Source organism: Manduca sexta, chromosome 18 (genome assembly GCF_014839805.1).
Source record: "Manduca sexta isolate Smith_Timp_Sample1 chromosome 18, JHU_Msex_v1.0, whole genome shotgun sequence".
In the NCBI taxonomy this organism is placed as follows: domain Eukaryota; kingdom Metazoa; phylum Arthropoda; class Insecta; order Lepidoptera; family Sphingidae; genus Manduca; species Manduca sexta.
This window is the reverse complement of record NC_051132.1, coordinates 10,828,515-10,846,814: the sequence shown is the minus strand read 5'-3', so window position 1 is coordinate 10,846,814 and position 18,300 is coordinate 10,828,515. Positions and strand designations below refer to the sequence as shown.

Below are 18,300 nucleotides of genomic sequence, written 5' to 3'. Positions count from 1 at the left end.
AATTCTTAGTTAATGTTTGTAAGCGGCGACAATCATTTATTATCAAATGATCTCTCTTTCTTTCCTTCTATTAAAAATGTCTCGAGTTGACGAATATTTTGATGTATGTGTGGGTCATTTAGCGAATATTATAAGGATTCGATTTTCTTTACACTGGTACAGATCTAAATCATGAATTATTATAATCGATTCGCCAAAATCTGAAGTTTTAATTTTAACTTCAAGTGGGACGTCATTAGGGATTTACAACTTACTTTATTTTTTGTATAATCGTAAATATACTTGAGTATAAAGTTACAAGTACCTCATTATTTTTTCATGGAAATGGTCTCGTCTGCTTGTATAGAAGTTTTGAGATTTTTTAGAAGTTTTGGGTAAAATATACTTTAATGACTATTGAGAAATACAATTATATAAAATATACGGAATAAAATATCGCAATTGTGTACACTAAATATACTGACAAAGGATATATATATATATATCAATATTAATAGGAATCTAAAATCAGGTTACTAAAGCAACACGACATACGTTGCATTTACAAGTTTCATAACAATTTCTGTTTTGGGACCACTGCAACTGATACAATAATACTACCTAAGATACAGCGTAATAATAATTGTTCTTAATTATCATGTATTATCCTATTTTTTTACTGCTGGAATAAAGCCACCTGCTGCTGGTAAGCTTTCCTTTAGTCCATTACGTTGGCCTAATTAACCTCTGGTTGGAAAACATGACAAATATAGAGTGCGTAATATAGCCTCTTTTATAGGTAGATTTCTTGTTGGTAGGTCCCTCATATGTGAAAGTCCACCTGGGTAATTACTACCGCAAATCCGACGAACGGCAAGCTCGTCTCGTCATTCAAAGCAATAAAAATATGTATAGATAAAAAGATACTCTTATATTCTCGAAATACTCTTACATAAACAGTAAAAGAAAGGAATGTTTTATTTAAAGAACCAATATCCTTCAGGCTCTATTTTTGTAATGAAAGGGTTTTTTTCGTTCCTTTTATTAAATTTTCTTTTTAGCTCAAAGATCATTTGAATTGAAGTTTTTTTCTGCAGAATGTTAATTAAAGATTTCAGTAGCATTTGAATAATGGTTTGGTAGAGGTCTTTTAATTAACTAGGTTACTCGTAGTTTAAAAGTAATTTCAAAAAGAATCTTAGGAATGGTTATTTATTTAGACGGTATACGTATATTTCAGGAACATCTATTAGCAATTTATCATTTATAGGTATGTTCGTCTATAAATTTGTGAAGAAACCTATGTAAGTTTATTCAAGATCTAGTACAAAATAAACTCTTCATCAATGATCTTTATTCACCGCATTGGTCTCCTCTCACACCTATCTAACTTTAGCTAAATTGTAGTACACATTATAAAGTCTTATCCATTATAATCATTCACCGCATTGCTCAGCAATCAACTTGAGAAAAATCTACATAATAACCACCTTGTCCCCTGCTTATTCCTAAAATCTGCAAGACCCGACTCACCTTCCTAGGTTTCTGGCGATGCCTGCGCTGCATGATGCAGCAGAGTCCACGAGTGATATCGCACTCGCTGGACGTGGAGCAATCTTCGTTGTATTGCTTACGACCGGCAGTTGGTGGGCGGCAGACGTGCATTTCACCTAGGAAGAAGTAAATAATGCAGAGGAAAAAGGTTATTTTGATTCATACCTGCGACTAGTAGTTGCCTAGTGGTCAAAATTCAACTATAATTGATATTTTTTAAAGTTCATTTTATGTTACGAGTGATAGTTGTCAAATGATAATAGTATATGAATAATCAAATTAAGTCATAACAAATTTGCAAAACTAAGCTTAACGACGCCTTAGCATGGTAAAAATCGTAAAGAACTTTAATGTACATAACATTATTTAATATTATACAATTATAATTGCCTTTTGTGAAAATATATATTTCAACATACCAGGCACAACTTCTTCACAGACCAGTCCAGCGTCGCATTGATTCTCTCTATTGCAGATCTCACCTAGTTTTCTTCCAACGAATGCCGGGAGACAACGCCCTCCATCCTCTAGTAATTACAAATCATTATAAGAATGGAAATATTAACTAATGCACATATTATTTTTTAAACGGCTGTTAGTACAAATGGCGTCGACAATACGAATCGAGATATGAATCAATTAAATTATCTTTGGTTGTCAATTAACGATTTGAGATCTGGAAAAGAGATCTCTCGGGCTCCATTCAGTTTATAAATTGCATCACATGGAAATTATATTTTGATTATATTATAAAGAAACTATTTAATATATACATAAATATTTGAGAATTTACGTGCTTATTGTTATTGACATTTTTGATGACATGAGACAGTGAAAATATTGCTAAATTCTGGTTATTAGGCGCAATAGGGGACCGGAATCATTTTTGTTTTTTATTATTATCAAATATTTACTTTATATAAATTATAACACAGATAATTATTTAAATACGGTAAAAAATCAATAACTTTCAATTTCGGTAGAAGGGGTAAGTAACAAGAAACAGAAAAGAGGCGCAATACCCACGTGTGACGTCATCGGGCATTACGACGCGTGCGAAAGAAAGAGATGAAGCGATATTCCCACTTCGCGCGCACTTCGGCACATAGTAATATTTGAAATATGAATTACTGGCTCATTTTTTAACCAATTTTAATACAGCTTTCGCAGGAGAGTTTCTTTTTCGTATTATTAACCATTACATATAGAATAATGAACAAAATCAAACACAGGACGGTCCCCTATTGTTAACGGATCTGCTTTACCGTCCCTTTACATCCCCTTCAAAAGAAAATATGTATGAAGAAAAATGTATGTTAAACTTTATTAAATTCATTCCCTGAAGTGCCAACCTTTGGAAACAGTTTTCCCTTTCATTTAACTTTCCACGCAATTTCATTTGCTCCATATCCGGCCGCCTACGGGTTTCCGTTTACTTAATTTATGTTGGGAAATTTTCATGTTAAGAATAGTTGAGTAGGGCAAAGTTCGCACTTGGGCAAAGTGAATTAACAGATGGGCACAATGAGTTAATTATTCAGGTTAAATACGTGGGAAGCCGCCATACATTACAATCTTGTTGGTTTAGAGAATAATTACAGTGAGGTTCTGGTTTGGATTCGCATGTCGGACAGTTCTTGGTGTTTATTTTGACCAGCTTCTATACCACATCAGACCAAAAACGGACTTGCTGATATTGCTTATATCCTCTTTTACCATCCTGAGAACCTTCCTCCATTTTTCTATTTCCCCCTCAAGAGCAGTCGCAGTTGTAATGGTCGTTAGTCACGCTAATTGCTATCTCTCGGTGATAAAAGTAGCGGTTGAAAAACTCGCATAGGAGACCTACCAGTGATGTTTTTTTTTTTGTTATTACTTTGAATGTCGAGATGAACTTGGCGTTCGCCTGATGGTAAGCGATACACGCCCATAAACAGTAAAAACACCAACACCTTGAATTACAAAGTACTGTTTGGTATTCCACTGCGCTTGCCATCCTGAGCCATGAGATGTTAAGACCTATCTTTCAAACCGGAACACAAGTGACCACTGTTGCTTGGCGGCAGAATTAGACATCTGGTATGAGAGACTTACCACCAGTAGATGTAATATTTTATGCATATTTGCGGCAACAATGTATAAAATATGAGCAAGCTTTATTATTCATAATACCCTAGCACGGATTATGGCGTTCATAAATTCTAATTGGCTCGAATGAACAATGAGGCATACGAAAATGTATGATATACATAAATTATGTTATGCGCAAACATTTGTCCAAAGTTGGCTTTTGGGTCACGTTTGCTAAGATTACATTGGGTACATGAAGCCCGTTATTCTAAGAACTTAATAGGGGTTTGTAGCTGGAACAATAAATAATTAACTAGGGATGATTTAGCCTTTGGCTGAAGTATGAAAGCCTGTTGAATAAGTTGATACAAGACCACAAAGCTAAAGGAAATTATATAAAATTTTTAAGTGATGTTTGAAGCAAAGTTGCTTTTGAAATATTAGTCGTCTATTTCTTCCAAAAACTTTAGTCATACGTCAGATATTTATGGTGTAAATATTTGAGATACCGTAATAAGGACGGTAGATAGGTTACCACTTAACTATTCGTTGTTGCATCTAAGCCGGTTAGTAAAACCATTAAAATACTTTTTTTTATGAGGGCAAAGTTCAAATAGCTTGGCTAACGAGAAACATTTAGTCCTTCAACATAAGAATTATGTCGACTTATCTTACTGGATGCAATGCCTGACTCCGAAACAGAATATATTATGCGACATCTAGAACGAGTCACTATGTATCCATTTAAATTAAATGTCTATAGGTATTTAATATCCCTACCTTGAGACAAATATGAAATTTATCAATGATTAACTAAGAACAATAATTGTATTACATAATAATGTAAACTCTGGTGGTGACACCCAAATAAATAGAATTCTTTACTGTCCTACTAAAATAAAACATTAAAATTGTTAGCTCAGTTTAGATTTTGTGGATATCGGATAGAGAGAATTGTATTTTTATTGTTATTTCGCGTTCCCGCACCACACCTATTTTTTCACTAGTCACGCTCAAATTATATTTTTATAACTTTACTAACATCTTTCTAAAAAATACGAATCTAAATAAAGTTGGCGCGTAAGCAATAATCCAATAAAACTTAGGAACTGAGATTAGATTACGGCGTGACACGTGAGCAATAATTCAAGTTATTTTAGGCCTTGAAGTAAAATAGTATTACCGCAGTTTGCCGCACTACGTAGAACCTAGTTGTGATAAAATGATTACTAGAATTAAAACTTTCTTGAAAAAATGTTCTTAATTTAAAATTTTGTAGTACCGATGAAACCGTGGCAGTATGGTCTCTAACCTTAGTCGATGTCTTATGAAATAAATTAAAAAACCTGATAATAGGCCATTGAAAAGTTACATTTGGGGTTGCGTTTTTTAGAGGACGCAATTTTATTTTTTTGAAGTGTAGGGGGGTCAGTGTAAAGCTAAAACCAAGTTTGTGGGGTCGCCACCCTTGTCCCACGGTGGCCATCTTGAAAATAGGGGTTGAAATGGTTTTTTACGATGTATCTCTTAAACTATTTATCTGACAAAAAAAAATTATAAACATTTTTTGTTGCAAATTAAATTCTCTACATCTTTGGTCCAGTAACTTTTTATCGTAGAACTATAAATAAAAAAGTTATAAGCGAAAATGTTAAGAAATTCAATGTTAAGCAATGTCCATTGCAACGTCATCAGAACGTGTGTTTATAAGGTTCATAATACTTTTTTTTTGTACTCTCATTACGTACAACACAAACCCACGGTTGTCGGCTTGTACGCGAGTTACTTGGACCCTGAATCGCTTTGGCACAGATGAAGTAATTGTTCACTAAATCAAAGTCTGGCTCTGGAGCTTCTGAAACTGACGATAAACTACTGGAGCTGCTGCTGCGACGACGAACAACATTATCGGTTCGATTGTCCACGTAATAACAATAACACGCAATATGTACAGTAACTTCCGAAACAGTTCGTAAAAAATTGTTTTTGTGAACAATTGCTTCATCTGTGCCAAAGCGATTCAGGATCCAAGTAATTCGCGTACAAGCCGACAACCGCGGGTTTGTGTTGTACGTAATGAGAGTACAAAAAAAAGTATTATGAACCTTATAAACACACGTTCTGATGACGTTGCAATGGACATTGCTTAACATTGAATTTCTTAACATTTTCGCTTATAACTTTTTTATTTATAGTTCTACGACGAAAAGTTACTGGACCAAAGTTGTAGACAATTTAATTTGCAACAAAAAATGTTTATAATTTTTTTTTGTCAGATAAATAGTTTAAGAGATACATCGTAAAACCATTTCAACCCCTATTTTCAAGATGGCGGCCGTGGGACAAGGGTGGCGACCCCACAAACTTGGTTTTAGCTTTACACTGACCCCCCTACACTCCCAAACAATAAAATTGCGTCCTCTCAAAAACGCAAGGTAATGCCTAAAAATGTAACATTTCAATAAACTATAAAACTTATTTGTTTAGATAGTTGAATGGTAGAACATGTCCCTTGCTTTTGCGTTCAAGTTTGAAAGATTGCAAAAAATCATCTGGTAGTGATAGCGCAAATTGAAGTAGGAGGGTAAAGACTAGAATATATTTTTTTGTACCAAATTATTCCAGAATTTTTAGCCAATGAAACTTACTCAGATAATACGTGTGTTTAAACTGCACAATTTTTTTCGATCCTGTAAGGTTTTGCTAAAATTACCTGTATCTAGGCAGAGTAGACCTCGGCAGCAGTCCCCGTTGGTGGTGCAAGGAGAGCTGTAGCAGTGAGCGGGCTCGTCGATGACGTCATCAATACGGTTCCCTTCCAGGGCTTCTGCATACACCTCCTCGGGTTCCACCTTTACCAAGAGGTTTCATTGTACATTTTTTAAAATAATTCACTTTCTCCCTCCCCTTTAGAAAACAAACATCAAATTCAACAATTACTTTGAGTTGAAGTTGTTGATGTATTTTTGAGATACATAAGTTATCTTTTGATAATTGATAAATAAGTAACCTAATATTCTCGTCTAGTACATAAAAGTAGCTGAATGCATTTTCATGAGTTTCAATCGTATGCTAATTAAATTCCATGAAATATACAGCCCATAAAAACAAAAAGAGGGAATAAATAGTCCAAATACGACCTGAACCAAAATAGTTTCTCGGTGACCTGAAAACCTTACTAAAATAGCTATTGGCAGCAAATGGCAAACCCTTCCAGCTCACCAGGCAATGTCCACTGACATTAGATGCCACGCGGTAAGCCGGTCACCGGGTAAAATTAGATTTTGAACGCTCCATTACTTCGATGCTATTAGGTCAAAGGTTACATGTTTATAGGCTCGATTTTCGTATTTTAACCGACGTAAAAAAGGAGCAGTTTTTATTTCATAGCATATGTACTTTTCTGAGTAGAGTGTTGTTTGGAGACACTGTTTTTTGGCGATCTGTTAACCAAAATGAAATCGAGCATCTAGTAGGTCCTCATTATATCATGAAGTTTTATGAAATCTTTAACCTGTATTATTTTGTATAAGAATAAATGGCGATAATAATAATAATATACGATATAATATGTTAAAGTTCTCTGAAGTTAATTACTTAAAACTATCAATATATCGAATTTTACTAAGTCTTATCAGATTCCTAATGTAATAGCGAATTTCTTCAGTTACCAATCAGCTCATCAAACAGCAGTTTTTTTTATAATGCAGTATCTACTACGTTGTAAAGGAAGGCTACTGTTTGACTATTTGTTACAATTATCTTTAAGTAGATTTAATTGACAGTAGGTAGTCAGCACTGCAGTAAAACATGTACAATATCATAGGAGTCATAGATGGGTGATAACCACTGAAGTAAAATCGTGTGTTGAAATTCCCAAGGTTTACTTTACAATGTATTGGACCTAAAGATGAATTATAGTAGAATCCCGGGATAGGCAGCAGCGTGGGTGATTCCACGCCTTCCATATCTTCAGGCGGCTCAATAGGTAAAGCCGCCAAACCCAACATAACCGCCCGATTGCCCCTTTAAGCTGGTAGTTGTAAAGAAAAAAAAGGATAATTATAGAAGAAAGTCTTTACCTGTCCATAAGGATAATGGCGGTATGGAGTACGGCCGTACCCCAGGTTGGCCAGCATGTCCGAGCTGAAGCGGTTGAAGATACCGCCCCAGGCGTGGGCGCCGGCGAGGCAGCTCAGGACGAGGATCGCGCTTACGGCCATGGTGCTGCTAAAAGTAATGTATATATAGTTCTGATGTTTATCGCCGAAGGGGTGGACAGAGGTGCAATTAAGGGACTTTTTAGCATCAGTATGCCGTCCTATGTGATGAGGAAGAGATTGCCATACCGGGCACAATTATTAGACATACTAGATTTTTCTGACCAGGAGAGCGAACCAGAAACCTGTCCCGATAACACATTTTATTCAATAATAGACCAAAGAGGCATAGTATTAGAGATTGAAAAAATGACTGCCATAGTAGCGTGAGTCGTTGTATTCCGGTACGACTCATTTGATGTCTTAGGTTTGATCTCCGGGCGGGTAAAGTGATACTCGGTTTTTCTACCCATCACGGAGTCTGAAGTGTGCCTGATATGGCGATACGCCCGACCCCTTTGACATCACGGGACAAAATACATTATGAAAATTGGCCGCATTAGTTGTGTCTCTGTTTATCCCTTCGTGAATAAAAGGTGGGTACGTAAGTAATCTTTATTTAACTCCATTTCATTTCTATCTCAAAATGGCCTTTTATAAAATAGCATATTTTGCTCTTAATTCAAAAAAGGGGAACATGTAAAAAGATTTTAATCCTTTCAAATAAGTTTTGTCAGTAATTAACAAGTCGGTTTTCCGAGGTAGTTCGGTTTTTCGCAATTCATAATTAAATTACAGTGGGCAACAGGTGCGGCGAATGAATTAGTTAAGTGGTTCAATTCTAACATTTTGCAGGCAAGACGCCGCGCCAGTGGGAAAACATTCTTAACACGTAAATTATTAGGTTTGTATTTAATCGGGGATTATTATTTTGCGCTTTGATGCGAAAAAGTGTTTATTATTTTTTTTATTATAATTAATTTGAGTCCGTATGAATTTAATTTCGTAATGGAAATAAGAAGACGCAATATATAATACGAGCGGCGATAGCCTAGTTGGTTGTGGAACGGTCTGCCGAGACGAATGTCCGCAGGTTCAAATCCCAAGGGCACCACACACCTCTGATTTTTCTAAAAAATTATGTGTGTATTCTTTGTGAATTATCGCTTGCTTTAACGGTGAAGGAAAACATCGTGAGGAAACCTGCATACCTGAGAAATTCTCTATAGGAATTTTCGAAGGCGTGTGAAGTCTACCAATCCGCACTGGGCCAGCGTGGTGGACTAAGGCCTAATCCCTCTCGGAAATAGAGAAGGCCCGTGCCCAACAGTCGGACAGCATATAATACAGGGCTGATATTATTATTTATTATTAATATATAATACAATTGAAATAGAATTGTAAAACCAAATAGCTATTAAAAGTTTTAATTAACATGTGTTTGCTCGCAAGTTTACAAAGTGGATTGTAATATACATAAGTAAGTAGTTAAGTAAAGTTAAACAAAGAACATTGAACGATAGAAGAAGAAAATTGGGATGTGGGGTGGAGTTTGCGGTTTTCGTGACGTCTCTGAATTGCGGGTAGGAACATAATTGTATAAAAGTTACAAATTAGTTAAATGTATTTGCTAACATAGTTACTGTTACCGACAGACGATAAACTTTTGATGTGTTTTATACGATTTCAGGTCACGCAATATTTTAATTTAATTTTATATAATATGAAGTAATTAATTAACATAATTGTGTTCTATAAATTAAATTTCAATTTGTTGTGTATGATTATGAAAAAGTAATCAATAGAGAGGGTTTGAAGAATCCCTCATAGTTTAACATTTTTTTTTCAGTTGGTCATCTACTTAAGATTTGTATCTCTGTGTAATTAGTGATACGTGGTGCGCAACATGTTAGACAACATACCGCGCGACTTGTTGATTATATTTGTATCTTATGTATAGCGCCTAGACAAAGTGTTTGAAGCTGGTTGTATATTTTAACTATTGTGTGTGTAAATTTAAAATATTTTTGTGTGTGCGCTAGGGTGCCTCTTACGTAAAGATAAGATGTGTGCATTAATAGATACTATTGTTTTTTTTAGCATTACATAATCGAAGAAAAGTTTGAATATTTTTAGTACCTTGTTTCTTACTTAAAACATTAAACAGTCATAATGTTGTGATTAATTTAGATTTAGATACGGAATTAGCGTTTTGGGCCAATTAGGAATTTTACTAAATATAAAAAAAAAAAACAGTCATTACAAAGGATATTATATTCTTTTAAACGATATGCAAACTTATTTAATTTACTGAACGCCATGACCTAACTTTTCCCAATGGGAATTTTACATTAGCTACGTAAATAATCGTTAGGTATCTGATTATAGAACTCCGTAATCCCAAAAAAATTATCAAAATGAAATTTTAATTTAATGTTCATTTGATTAAAATTTAAACTTTATACAACCTAATTTTGTCCAACATTGATTCGGGAACCAAAAAGTTCTCATATAGAAATAAGCAAGAACATATTAAACAGGCATCTAATTTATACTGGTCGAAAATTTTGAATTTAGAATGACACCAAAATCTGTGAATAAAAAAACTACAGAACTGGCCAGAAAAAAACATATAATTTGCTTCAAAAAATAAACTAAAGGCTAATTAACTAACTAAAGAAGGCAAGGTTCTAGCTTCTAAAAGAGCTAAACAATAAAAAGTAGTACTTTAAGATACAAGGGCTAAGATAGAGGGACTTACCGGGACATGTTTCTGGCTCGGCGTCCGCTGTCTGACTGGCGATCTATACGCCGTGCCTCAGTGCGCATGGATAAGGGAGGATAGAGGTCACTTCACATGGGTAGTTGGGGAGTAGACGGGTTTTATCGGCAGTTTTTTCTAAGTAGGTTTTTAAGTGTCCGTTCTTTTTCATAAAATTATTTTTATTGCTAACCTCGAGAAGGTTGTATTCTAGGATCATGAATTATAACCGGAGTAATTATTAGGGCATTCTCGTGATTGCTGTGTAATACCATGTTTTGTAACATATGGTACAGCGCTAGGCCCCAGCAACCGACGCGTCTCTTAATAGAGTTGCAAATAGCACAAAAATTTTTTTGGACACAAACTTTATATATTTTATTGTAAAAAATAGTAAGGAGGTGAGCTGTCCTTTACCAAAATTTTCTATGCCAAATCCTTCCTTCGTTTATAATTTACTGCAAAAATATATTTATCAGTTGCATTTGTCGACTATTTAGGAATAAACAAAATAATACTCACCGTAGACCTTTTCGAATTAAAATAACTAATCCATCATATAAACGTTATACCTAGATGTTCTTAATTTAAAAAACGTCCCCTTCTCAGACTTCAATGTGTACACGCCCATAGATTCGTGGAGAGGGTCGCGCGTCACACTCATTTACCGCTACTTACTTTTATACAACTTTTATAACGGAAGCTTTCATTATGACGCAGTACATTTTTGTTTATTGATAGATATAGAAAATCGATCAGGTCATAAATATTGCACCGGATTTTCACAAGGTCATGGGTGAACTTTGGTGTTGTCATTAGGGAGTTCAGTATTGCTCAGTATTTATAGGTAGGAGAGGTTATTCTTTAGTTTATATGTTTTTGGTAGTCTAGTATTTAAATAAAAATATGCTTTTGTATGTGGGTATATTTTACATCGATACATTTAGAAAATAAAATGATTATGATTATTTTATTGTTCACAATCAAATGCTATATGATGAGCATTAAAAACACCTTCGCTTAGACATATTTTTGGCAAACTACTGACTAAGTTTCTTAATTTATTAATTTTAAACCTTTTACTATTAGAAAGACAATATATATTATGCATATTACTATAAAATCATCCAATTAGGTAAATTGACACATTGACTGAGGGAATGAACATTGAGAAAGAAAATTGGGATTTTAGGCTTGAGGCAATCAACACAGATCGTATAAAATTTAATAAGAAAGTTGCTTGTATGTTTTTTTGTGAGACAGGTGGCCCCGGTCGAGCAGAAATAAACCTTACTGCAGTGTAGTTTAATAGAGTTAAGAATCACGCAATCCTAAGAAATTCTACACATTCCTACATCTACAGCTTTCAGCGTTTATGACGGCAATATAAGACTTTATTAGTTCACGGAACATATATAAAAAGGTTTATTTAAGAGTAAATTAAGGGTACGGTTTCTACGTTTTACCAACGGCTCCGAATGGACGGTAATGTGAAATTCAAGAGATATTTTCGCCTTTAATGACCCATTAACCCAAGGTGAGGATGACTTGCTATTACAGGGTGGAAACCAATTTAACTATAATTAAGTTTCGTTATTGGTTCTGAGTTTTTGTTGCCTGATTAATGGTGGATTGTGTATTTTTACGATAAATGAAAAGTGTTGTGTTATGCGTTTAAATAGAAAAAATGGGGATAGTTAGAACGTAGTTAATGGTAAAACTATAATAAGTACACGTAATAGTTTTGTGTATGAAATGGTTTGATCCTTGGAAAGATTTTTTGAAATCTCAGTTCTTTGTTGAAAAATCGAATAATTTTATAACTTTAATACAATAACACAATGATAACAAAACATTATTTATTTAAATAACTTACATCTAAATTAAATTAAAGTAATAAACTTAACAACGCTTGGACCACCATCACCACTAACTGCAGAAGACCAGGAAGCAGTCCACCTCCGATACCGATCAGGATATCTTCACCCAAGTCCGTGATAGACGAGATCAGGGTTGTCAACAGACCTTGCAGATTGGCAACACCAGTCGAAGGCGTGTTAGGGTTGGCACCAGCAGCATACTCCGGTAATCCCCTAAGGAAGTTCACGATAGCCAACGCCTGAGAGTAGAGCTTGAGAAGTGAAGTCTCAAGTGCTCCCAGGTCTACTGGAATCAAGCAACTGATGGATGGTGGGAGAGTATCGAAGATCGAGAGCAGGGAGAGTAGAAGATTGTAGACGTTATTCAGAAGCGGTAAGAGGATGTTCACAAGAGGGTAAACTGCTGGGAGCTGAACGCCTGTTGCTGATACTGGAGGCTGAAAAATAAAACAGTATTACATTGAGGGTTCTTGGTAAAGGTCCTAAGGTGGAGCAGCGAGAATTACGTGTTCTGGATTTTGGGAAAGAATAAGTTTCGTCTAGTGGTTCATATGTTGTCATATAGACCATCAGCGCATATAGAGAAAGATTCTTCGTGAAACTGCAATTATCATCAGCTATCATTAGCTACGATGTGACTCTTCTACTTGGATTTTGCTTTAAATTTCATAATGGTCTGTAACATTCGGCTACTGTAGTCCCAGAAGGAACATGTGTCAGTTTTATTAGAAAGATACCGATGCATACTAGTCCATTGAAAAGTTACATTTGGGTTTTAGAGACGCATTTTATTTTTATCGTTGAAATGTTTTACGATGTATCTCTTAAACTATTTATCGACAAAATTGTAAACATTTTTGTTGCAAATTAAATTCTCTACAACTTTGGTCTAGTAACTTTTGTCGTACAACTATAAATAAAAAAGTTATAAGCAAAAATGTTAAGCAATTGCTTTATCTGTCCCAAAGCGATTCAGGATCCAAGTAATTCGCGTACAAGCCGACAACCGCGGGTTTGTGTTGTACGTATTATGAACCTTATAAACACACGTTCTGATGACGTTGCAATGGACATTGCTTAACATTGAATTTCTTAACATTTTCGCTTATAACTTTTTATTTATAGTTCTACGACAAAAGTTACTAGACCAAAGTTGTAGAGAATTTAATTTGCAACAAAAATGTTTATAATTTTTTTGTCAGATAAATAGTTTAAGAGATACATCGTAAAACCATTTCAACCCAAGATGGCGGCCGTGGGACAAGGGTGGCGACCCCACAAACTTGGTTTTAGCTTAACACTGACCCCCCCTACACTTCTAAAAAATAAAATTGCGTCCTCTAAAAAACGCAAGGTAAGGCCTAAAAAATGTAACATTTCAATGGACTATACCGGCTTATGCCAGCGCATACCGGCTCTTCTAGTAGTAATATTCTGTAACGGCTTCTTTGATACCGCAGGGAACAATCTGCGGCGCTCCACGATGCTTCGCTGTCGCTCTCCGAGCATTGTAATATATACCTTATTTCGATAAGATGAGAGTTAAATTCGTAATTATGGCTATGACTTCCTTCTATCTGTCGGCGTATGTTAGATCTTACACTTTGTGAACAAAACATATTTATGAATTGAATGAATTGAAACATATTGAATGGGAGCAAAGAGATAACTAAATCTTGAATTATTGGACATTGCTAAAACTTCTAAAAATGTTATATTTTTCTAATGGACTTCAGATAAAGCGAATATTCTATATCCAATATAACAACATGTGTTTTCGAATAATCATGATCGTACTTTATTTGTAAATAATATTTTAAACACTTACAGTAAACAAACAAACAGCGACAACAGACACTACGATGACCGAAAATTTAGTCATTTTTGTAGTAATAAATAATTAATAAAACTACTTTCTCCAATAGTTCGGTTATACTACATACGTAGTTTTAATTAACTGTTTTATAGAATAATTATTGCAACGTTATGTAACAGATTACACGATAGAAATGATAAAGTGTTTTTTTATCGATTATCAGTTTCATTATAGTTACCTAATTGTTCTACGTCGCGCATTCCTTTTGTAGTTGGACGTAATATTATTGGGAATAAATTAGGGGGAATAACTTGTACTATTTTTAAAATAGAATGGTTAATGGCGATAGCACCCTAATTAGATTTAAATTTAGAACATGTTTACATCCGTGTTATTTCAAACATGAATATTAAGCTGGAGCAAAATTTTGGTCGGGAGTCAGTTCGTAGTCTTCAGCTTACTTCTAAAGATCTTAAACACCAAAATCGGATCTGCAATTATGATTTTACGTACCAAAATCAGATCTACGGACCTAATGGGCTCTCCTGGGTACTGTTCCCTAAACTTTTGGAGTTCTATTCCCATCGACCTCTACAGAATATTCGTTAAAATGAAGGGAAGGAGGCTCCTGTGGGAATCGGCCTTTAAATTATTCACAAATCGTAATCAAATAATTCTCACAACAGGAAGCATCGTTATCAGAAAGGAGAATTACATATTCTCGCAATATATTATAATATTTACATTAAATCGTTCCTTTTGCATTAATCTTGTAAGATTTTATCCAAATACTTTCGTGGGAAAATGTTTTCATGAATAAATAATACGTTTTCGTTGCTTCATGCCTTTATGTCTTAAGAGATTTTCTTGTAAATTTTTCCGAGGTAATATTTTATGATATCCATTTTGTTTTAGATGTATCTTTATTTAAACAAGGCATCTTTGTTCAAAACGTTATTATTCAAATGCAGTCTTTGTAGGACGTATATAGGCTGAAGGCTGAATACATGAAAAAAAAGAAGACTTATTTTTTTGTCCCTAACATATAATTTTGTTTGTAGCTGCATTGAGATCAACTAAAACAGCGTATTTAAACCATACACATAATCTAGAAGTGTTCAACCCATAAAATTTAAGCGGCTTTTTTTAAAGCTTATTCGTAGTTGCACGACCATGTCGGCTCTCTATACGTCGGCTTTCGCGGGTGTTCACTCTTTTTTCAATATGTCAAAATATTTCTTTATTCATTCCTATCCATTTTCTGGATATAAATTAGCTGACCTCAAACCGCGATTTCCAAGAACGATTTCTTATTGCATTTTTTTATGTGTACGGGTCGCTGTCACATATAAAGTATCGGAGCCAACACATAACTTATCAATCAATGAATCTTTTTAAATACCATTATTTACGATATTTGTTATATATGTTTTACTTTAAATTATTTCAGGAGGTTTTTGAACAGAATTGATAAGATAACTCGTGTAAAACCAAACCAACAATTCCAAATCAATTTGTCAGCGACTGAAAATGCAAATAGGATAAGGGCATTACCCTCGTATCTCTTTCATTCCCGGGAAAACTGGACAAGTTTTATGTTATTTGTTTCATACATAAAAGTATACTAAATTGGATTTGATTATTTTATATCCATATTCCTTGCAAGGATGAAAACCCATAATGTCTCATTTAGACTATTGGCGAAAAATTCGTCGTATAACTGTGACTATAAATTCTGAATAAAGAATACACCCGAATGAGCTCGTGTTTTTTCAAGTTCTTCTCTATTAGTCTCTATTCGGTATGTATCTTAAATCAGGATTATATTTAAAACCTCAATCAAAGACTTCAAAGTCTAGAAAAGTCAGCTACCATTTTACAAATGGTTGTCAGACATAATACTGCCAACTATTGGCTAACTGAAGCCAGTGAAATGACTGAGTGTAAAGTGTAAATGAAAGTTTATATTTAAGCAATCTTTCAAGTTGGTGAGTGTATTAAACTGTCATAAAGCTGTGTTTAGACTAGCAGCAGTATATTGAAAAAAAAAAGAAATAAAATATAATACTGGAAACGTACAGAAAATAATTGTCAGCGGTTCACAAATTATGCTGAGCCTGTGTGTCGAGAAACTAATGAATATAATAGGAACTAAATTGTGAAGTGCAAGTTAAGAATGGAATGTTTTGTATTGGCACAAGAACTTCCAAAGGCGTTTACACTAGCGGCAAAATGCGACTTGGCGTGAGACCTGCAAGCTTCAAAATTAGGACAAGTCAGTTTTCTGGAAATTGTTTACACGGCAAGCATTATTACTGAAAGTTGTCTTCTGCAAGTGCTGTTAATTTAAACGTTGCTTTATGTTTTGTAATTACACGTTTAGGGAGATGTTGTTTCTGTTTAAGAGTAATTCTACCATGAAATAGGCTACTTATTTATTCAGCTGTTTACATTCATTAACAATGTTACTCTTTTGTCGTAAAGCATTAGTGCAATAAGGGCTATAATTATAAAAATATTATCACCATTATCTACAGGCTTTGGAGGGCTACTGCTGAACATAGACTTTACTAAAAAAATCCAGATCAACTTGTTAGTATGATGCGTCCAGCGAGTTGTGAGAAATATTATATTTGGTGTCAATATTAGACAGAATCTGGGAATTGGTTATTCCGCATATTTTCCCTAATATTGGCTTAATTTAATCTACGTTTTGGCAGATCATAAAAGATCTACAAGTTGGTTTATCAAAGAGACTTTATACCTATCATCGAATGAGTATACAATCCAAAGTTTTTTATCATTTTGAAATTGGGGATACTATAGCTATCAACTATTACAAATATCGTGTAATATGTTATTTTTAACTCGGGGAAGGGGAAAAAATTACATATTTTTCTAATTACTTAACAGATTATGCAGACTATCAGAATAGATAATTAAAGAAAGAGCCTTGCCTAACAAACTTTTGTAACAAATAACTTGAAGATAACGTTTACTTATATAATATCGTTTTATTTGTATTTGACACAAAATTAATCAAAAGCTGGTACGTGTTTGAGGTTAAAAATGTCAAAACTCATCGTTATTGGTTTAGCTGTTGCGTGTTTGGTAAGTGTTTTTTATTTTATCATATCCAGAGTGAGAAATATTATAGATTTTGATTTTACTGTATGTAGAATAACTCTGTTTCCCCCTATAGAAGATTCCTTTCTAAATTTCTTAGATTCAAAGTTAAATGAGGCGCTATTTTGTCTTGCTTAGCAGATATATGCTAGATTTATCACGATACATAAATACGACGATATATAACACGTGCTATCGATAACCGAGGAGGAAGATGATATCTTTTTAGATCTGACAAGACGTGATGTAATAGATGTTAATGAGATTTAGGGTACGCTTGTTGTGAAGCACCTGGGACTTATAACCGCAAAGAATTTAATTGTATTTTGGGATTATTACAACATTGTTGATCCTGAGATGGTGAGCAGTTAATTTATAACGATACGCTTTTTCTTTTAGGTCCAAAAAAGTGAAGCCATGATACCAGCATACTCAGTGTCAGCACTTCGTCTGGCATTCGACGAAATCTCAGCAGTTTTGCCAATTGCCAATCAATTGGCATGTCTTTTGATACCCTTCCTAATCAATTTGATTAACAATTTGAACAATCTGTCAAATATTGTGCAGAATTTGACTCCTGCAGTGTTGCCGTACTTCGGATGTACTTTACCACTGTTGTATGCCACTTTGACTGATCTGGCATCAGTTCTCTTTCTTTATATTAGTGTTCTGATTTCTCTGTTCAGATCCAATGTTCTGGCAGCCCCAGGGCTCTTGTTTGGTCTGGTATCACAGGTTCTAAACCTTGTATTGAACCTGCTTAGTGGCCTCTCAGATGGCACTGGCCTGCTGAGTGGTCTCATCAAATTGATCACGAATGTTGTTGTTGAATTAGAAAAATTGTTGTTGTAATTTATTACTATGTTTATTTAAGTTATATTTATAAATAAAAGCTGTTTTAAAAATGTTCTTTCTTGTTTGTGTGTTCTGTAAAGTTACACACAGTGTTACTGTTAACGTAGCTATAAAATTAGTAAATTAAGATATTTTTAACAAATTGTGAAAGAAGTGTAA

At 34.3% G+C, this 18,300-nt stretch overlaps 3 protein-coding genes across 4 annotated transcripts in view; 1 reads left to right on the top strand and 2 right to left on the bottom strand.

The window, feature by feature from the left end:
* Window positions 1-1,416: 1,416 nt before the first annotated feature.
* On the bottom strand, window positions 1,417-10,504 carry LOC119189620 (ITG-like peptide). Of its 2 annotated transcripts, none has more exons than XM_037439816.1 (5): window positions 10,465-10,504; window positions 7,686-7,833; window positions 6,317-6,455; window positions 1,953-2,060; window positions 1,417-1,649 (listed from the first exon to the last, which is right to left on the bottom strand). In XM_037439816.1, exons 1-5 carry the CDS (start codon window positions 10,470-10,472, stop codon window positions 1,432-1,434), a joined length of 621 nt encoding a protein of 206 aa, XP_037295713.1. In that variant the 5' UTR covers window positions 10,473-10,504; the 3' UTR covers window positions 1,417-1,431. The 2 variants fall into 2 exon arrangements, with proteins under 2 accessions (XP_037295713.1, XP_037295714.1); XM_037439817.1 differs by having other exon boundaries at window positions 7,686-7,830; window positions 10,465-10,486.
* A 1,805-nt stretch (window positions 10,505-12,309) lies between these two features.
* Window positions 12,310-14,263, bottom strand: LOC119189621. Its single transcript, XM_037439818.1, has 2 exons — window positions 14,173-14,263; window positions 12,310-12,781 (listed from the first exon to the last, which is right to left on the bottom strand). Exons 1-2 carry the CDS (start codon window positions 14,224-14,226, stop codon window positions 12,353-12,355), a joined length of 483 nt encoding a protein of 160 aa, XP_037295715.1. The 5' UTR covers window positions 14,227-14,263; the 3' UTR covers window positions 12,310-12,352.
* Window positions 14,264-18,190: 3,927 nt separating this feature from the next.
* The window catches only part of LOC119189663 (chorion class A protein PC292-like), a 1,113-nt gene continuing 1,003 nt past the window's right edge, over window positions 18,191-18,300 (top strand). The window contains exon 1 of the mRNA XM_037439937.1: window positions 18,191-18,202. Within this exon, the coding sequence (XP_037295834.1) occupies window positions 18,191-18,202 (12 nt within the window). The remainder of the gene's footprint in view (window positions 18,203-18,300) is intronic.

Coding starts and splice junctions, on each gene's coding strand:
- LOC119189620 (XM_037439816.1), bottom strand. Junction 6,456..7,685: donor GCCATTATCCTTATGGACAG/GTAAAGACTTTC, acceptor CTCTTGGTAAAG/GTGGAACCCGAGGAGGTGTA. Junction 2,061..6,316: donor TCTACTCTGCCTAGATACAG/GTAATTTTAGCA, acceptor TGTAATTACTAG/AGGATGGAGGGCGTTGTCTC.
- LOC119189621 (XM_037439818.1), bottom strand. CDS start 14,226: ATGACTAAATTTTCGGTCATCGTAGTGTCTGTTGTCGCTGTTTGTTTG. Junction 12,782..14,172: donor TCGCTGTTTGTTTGTTTACT/GTAAGTGTTTAA, acceptor TTTATTTTTCAG/CCTCCAGTATCAGCAACAGG.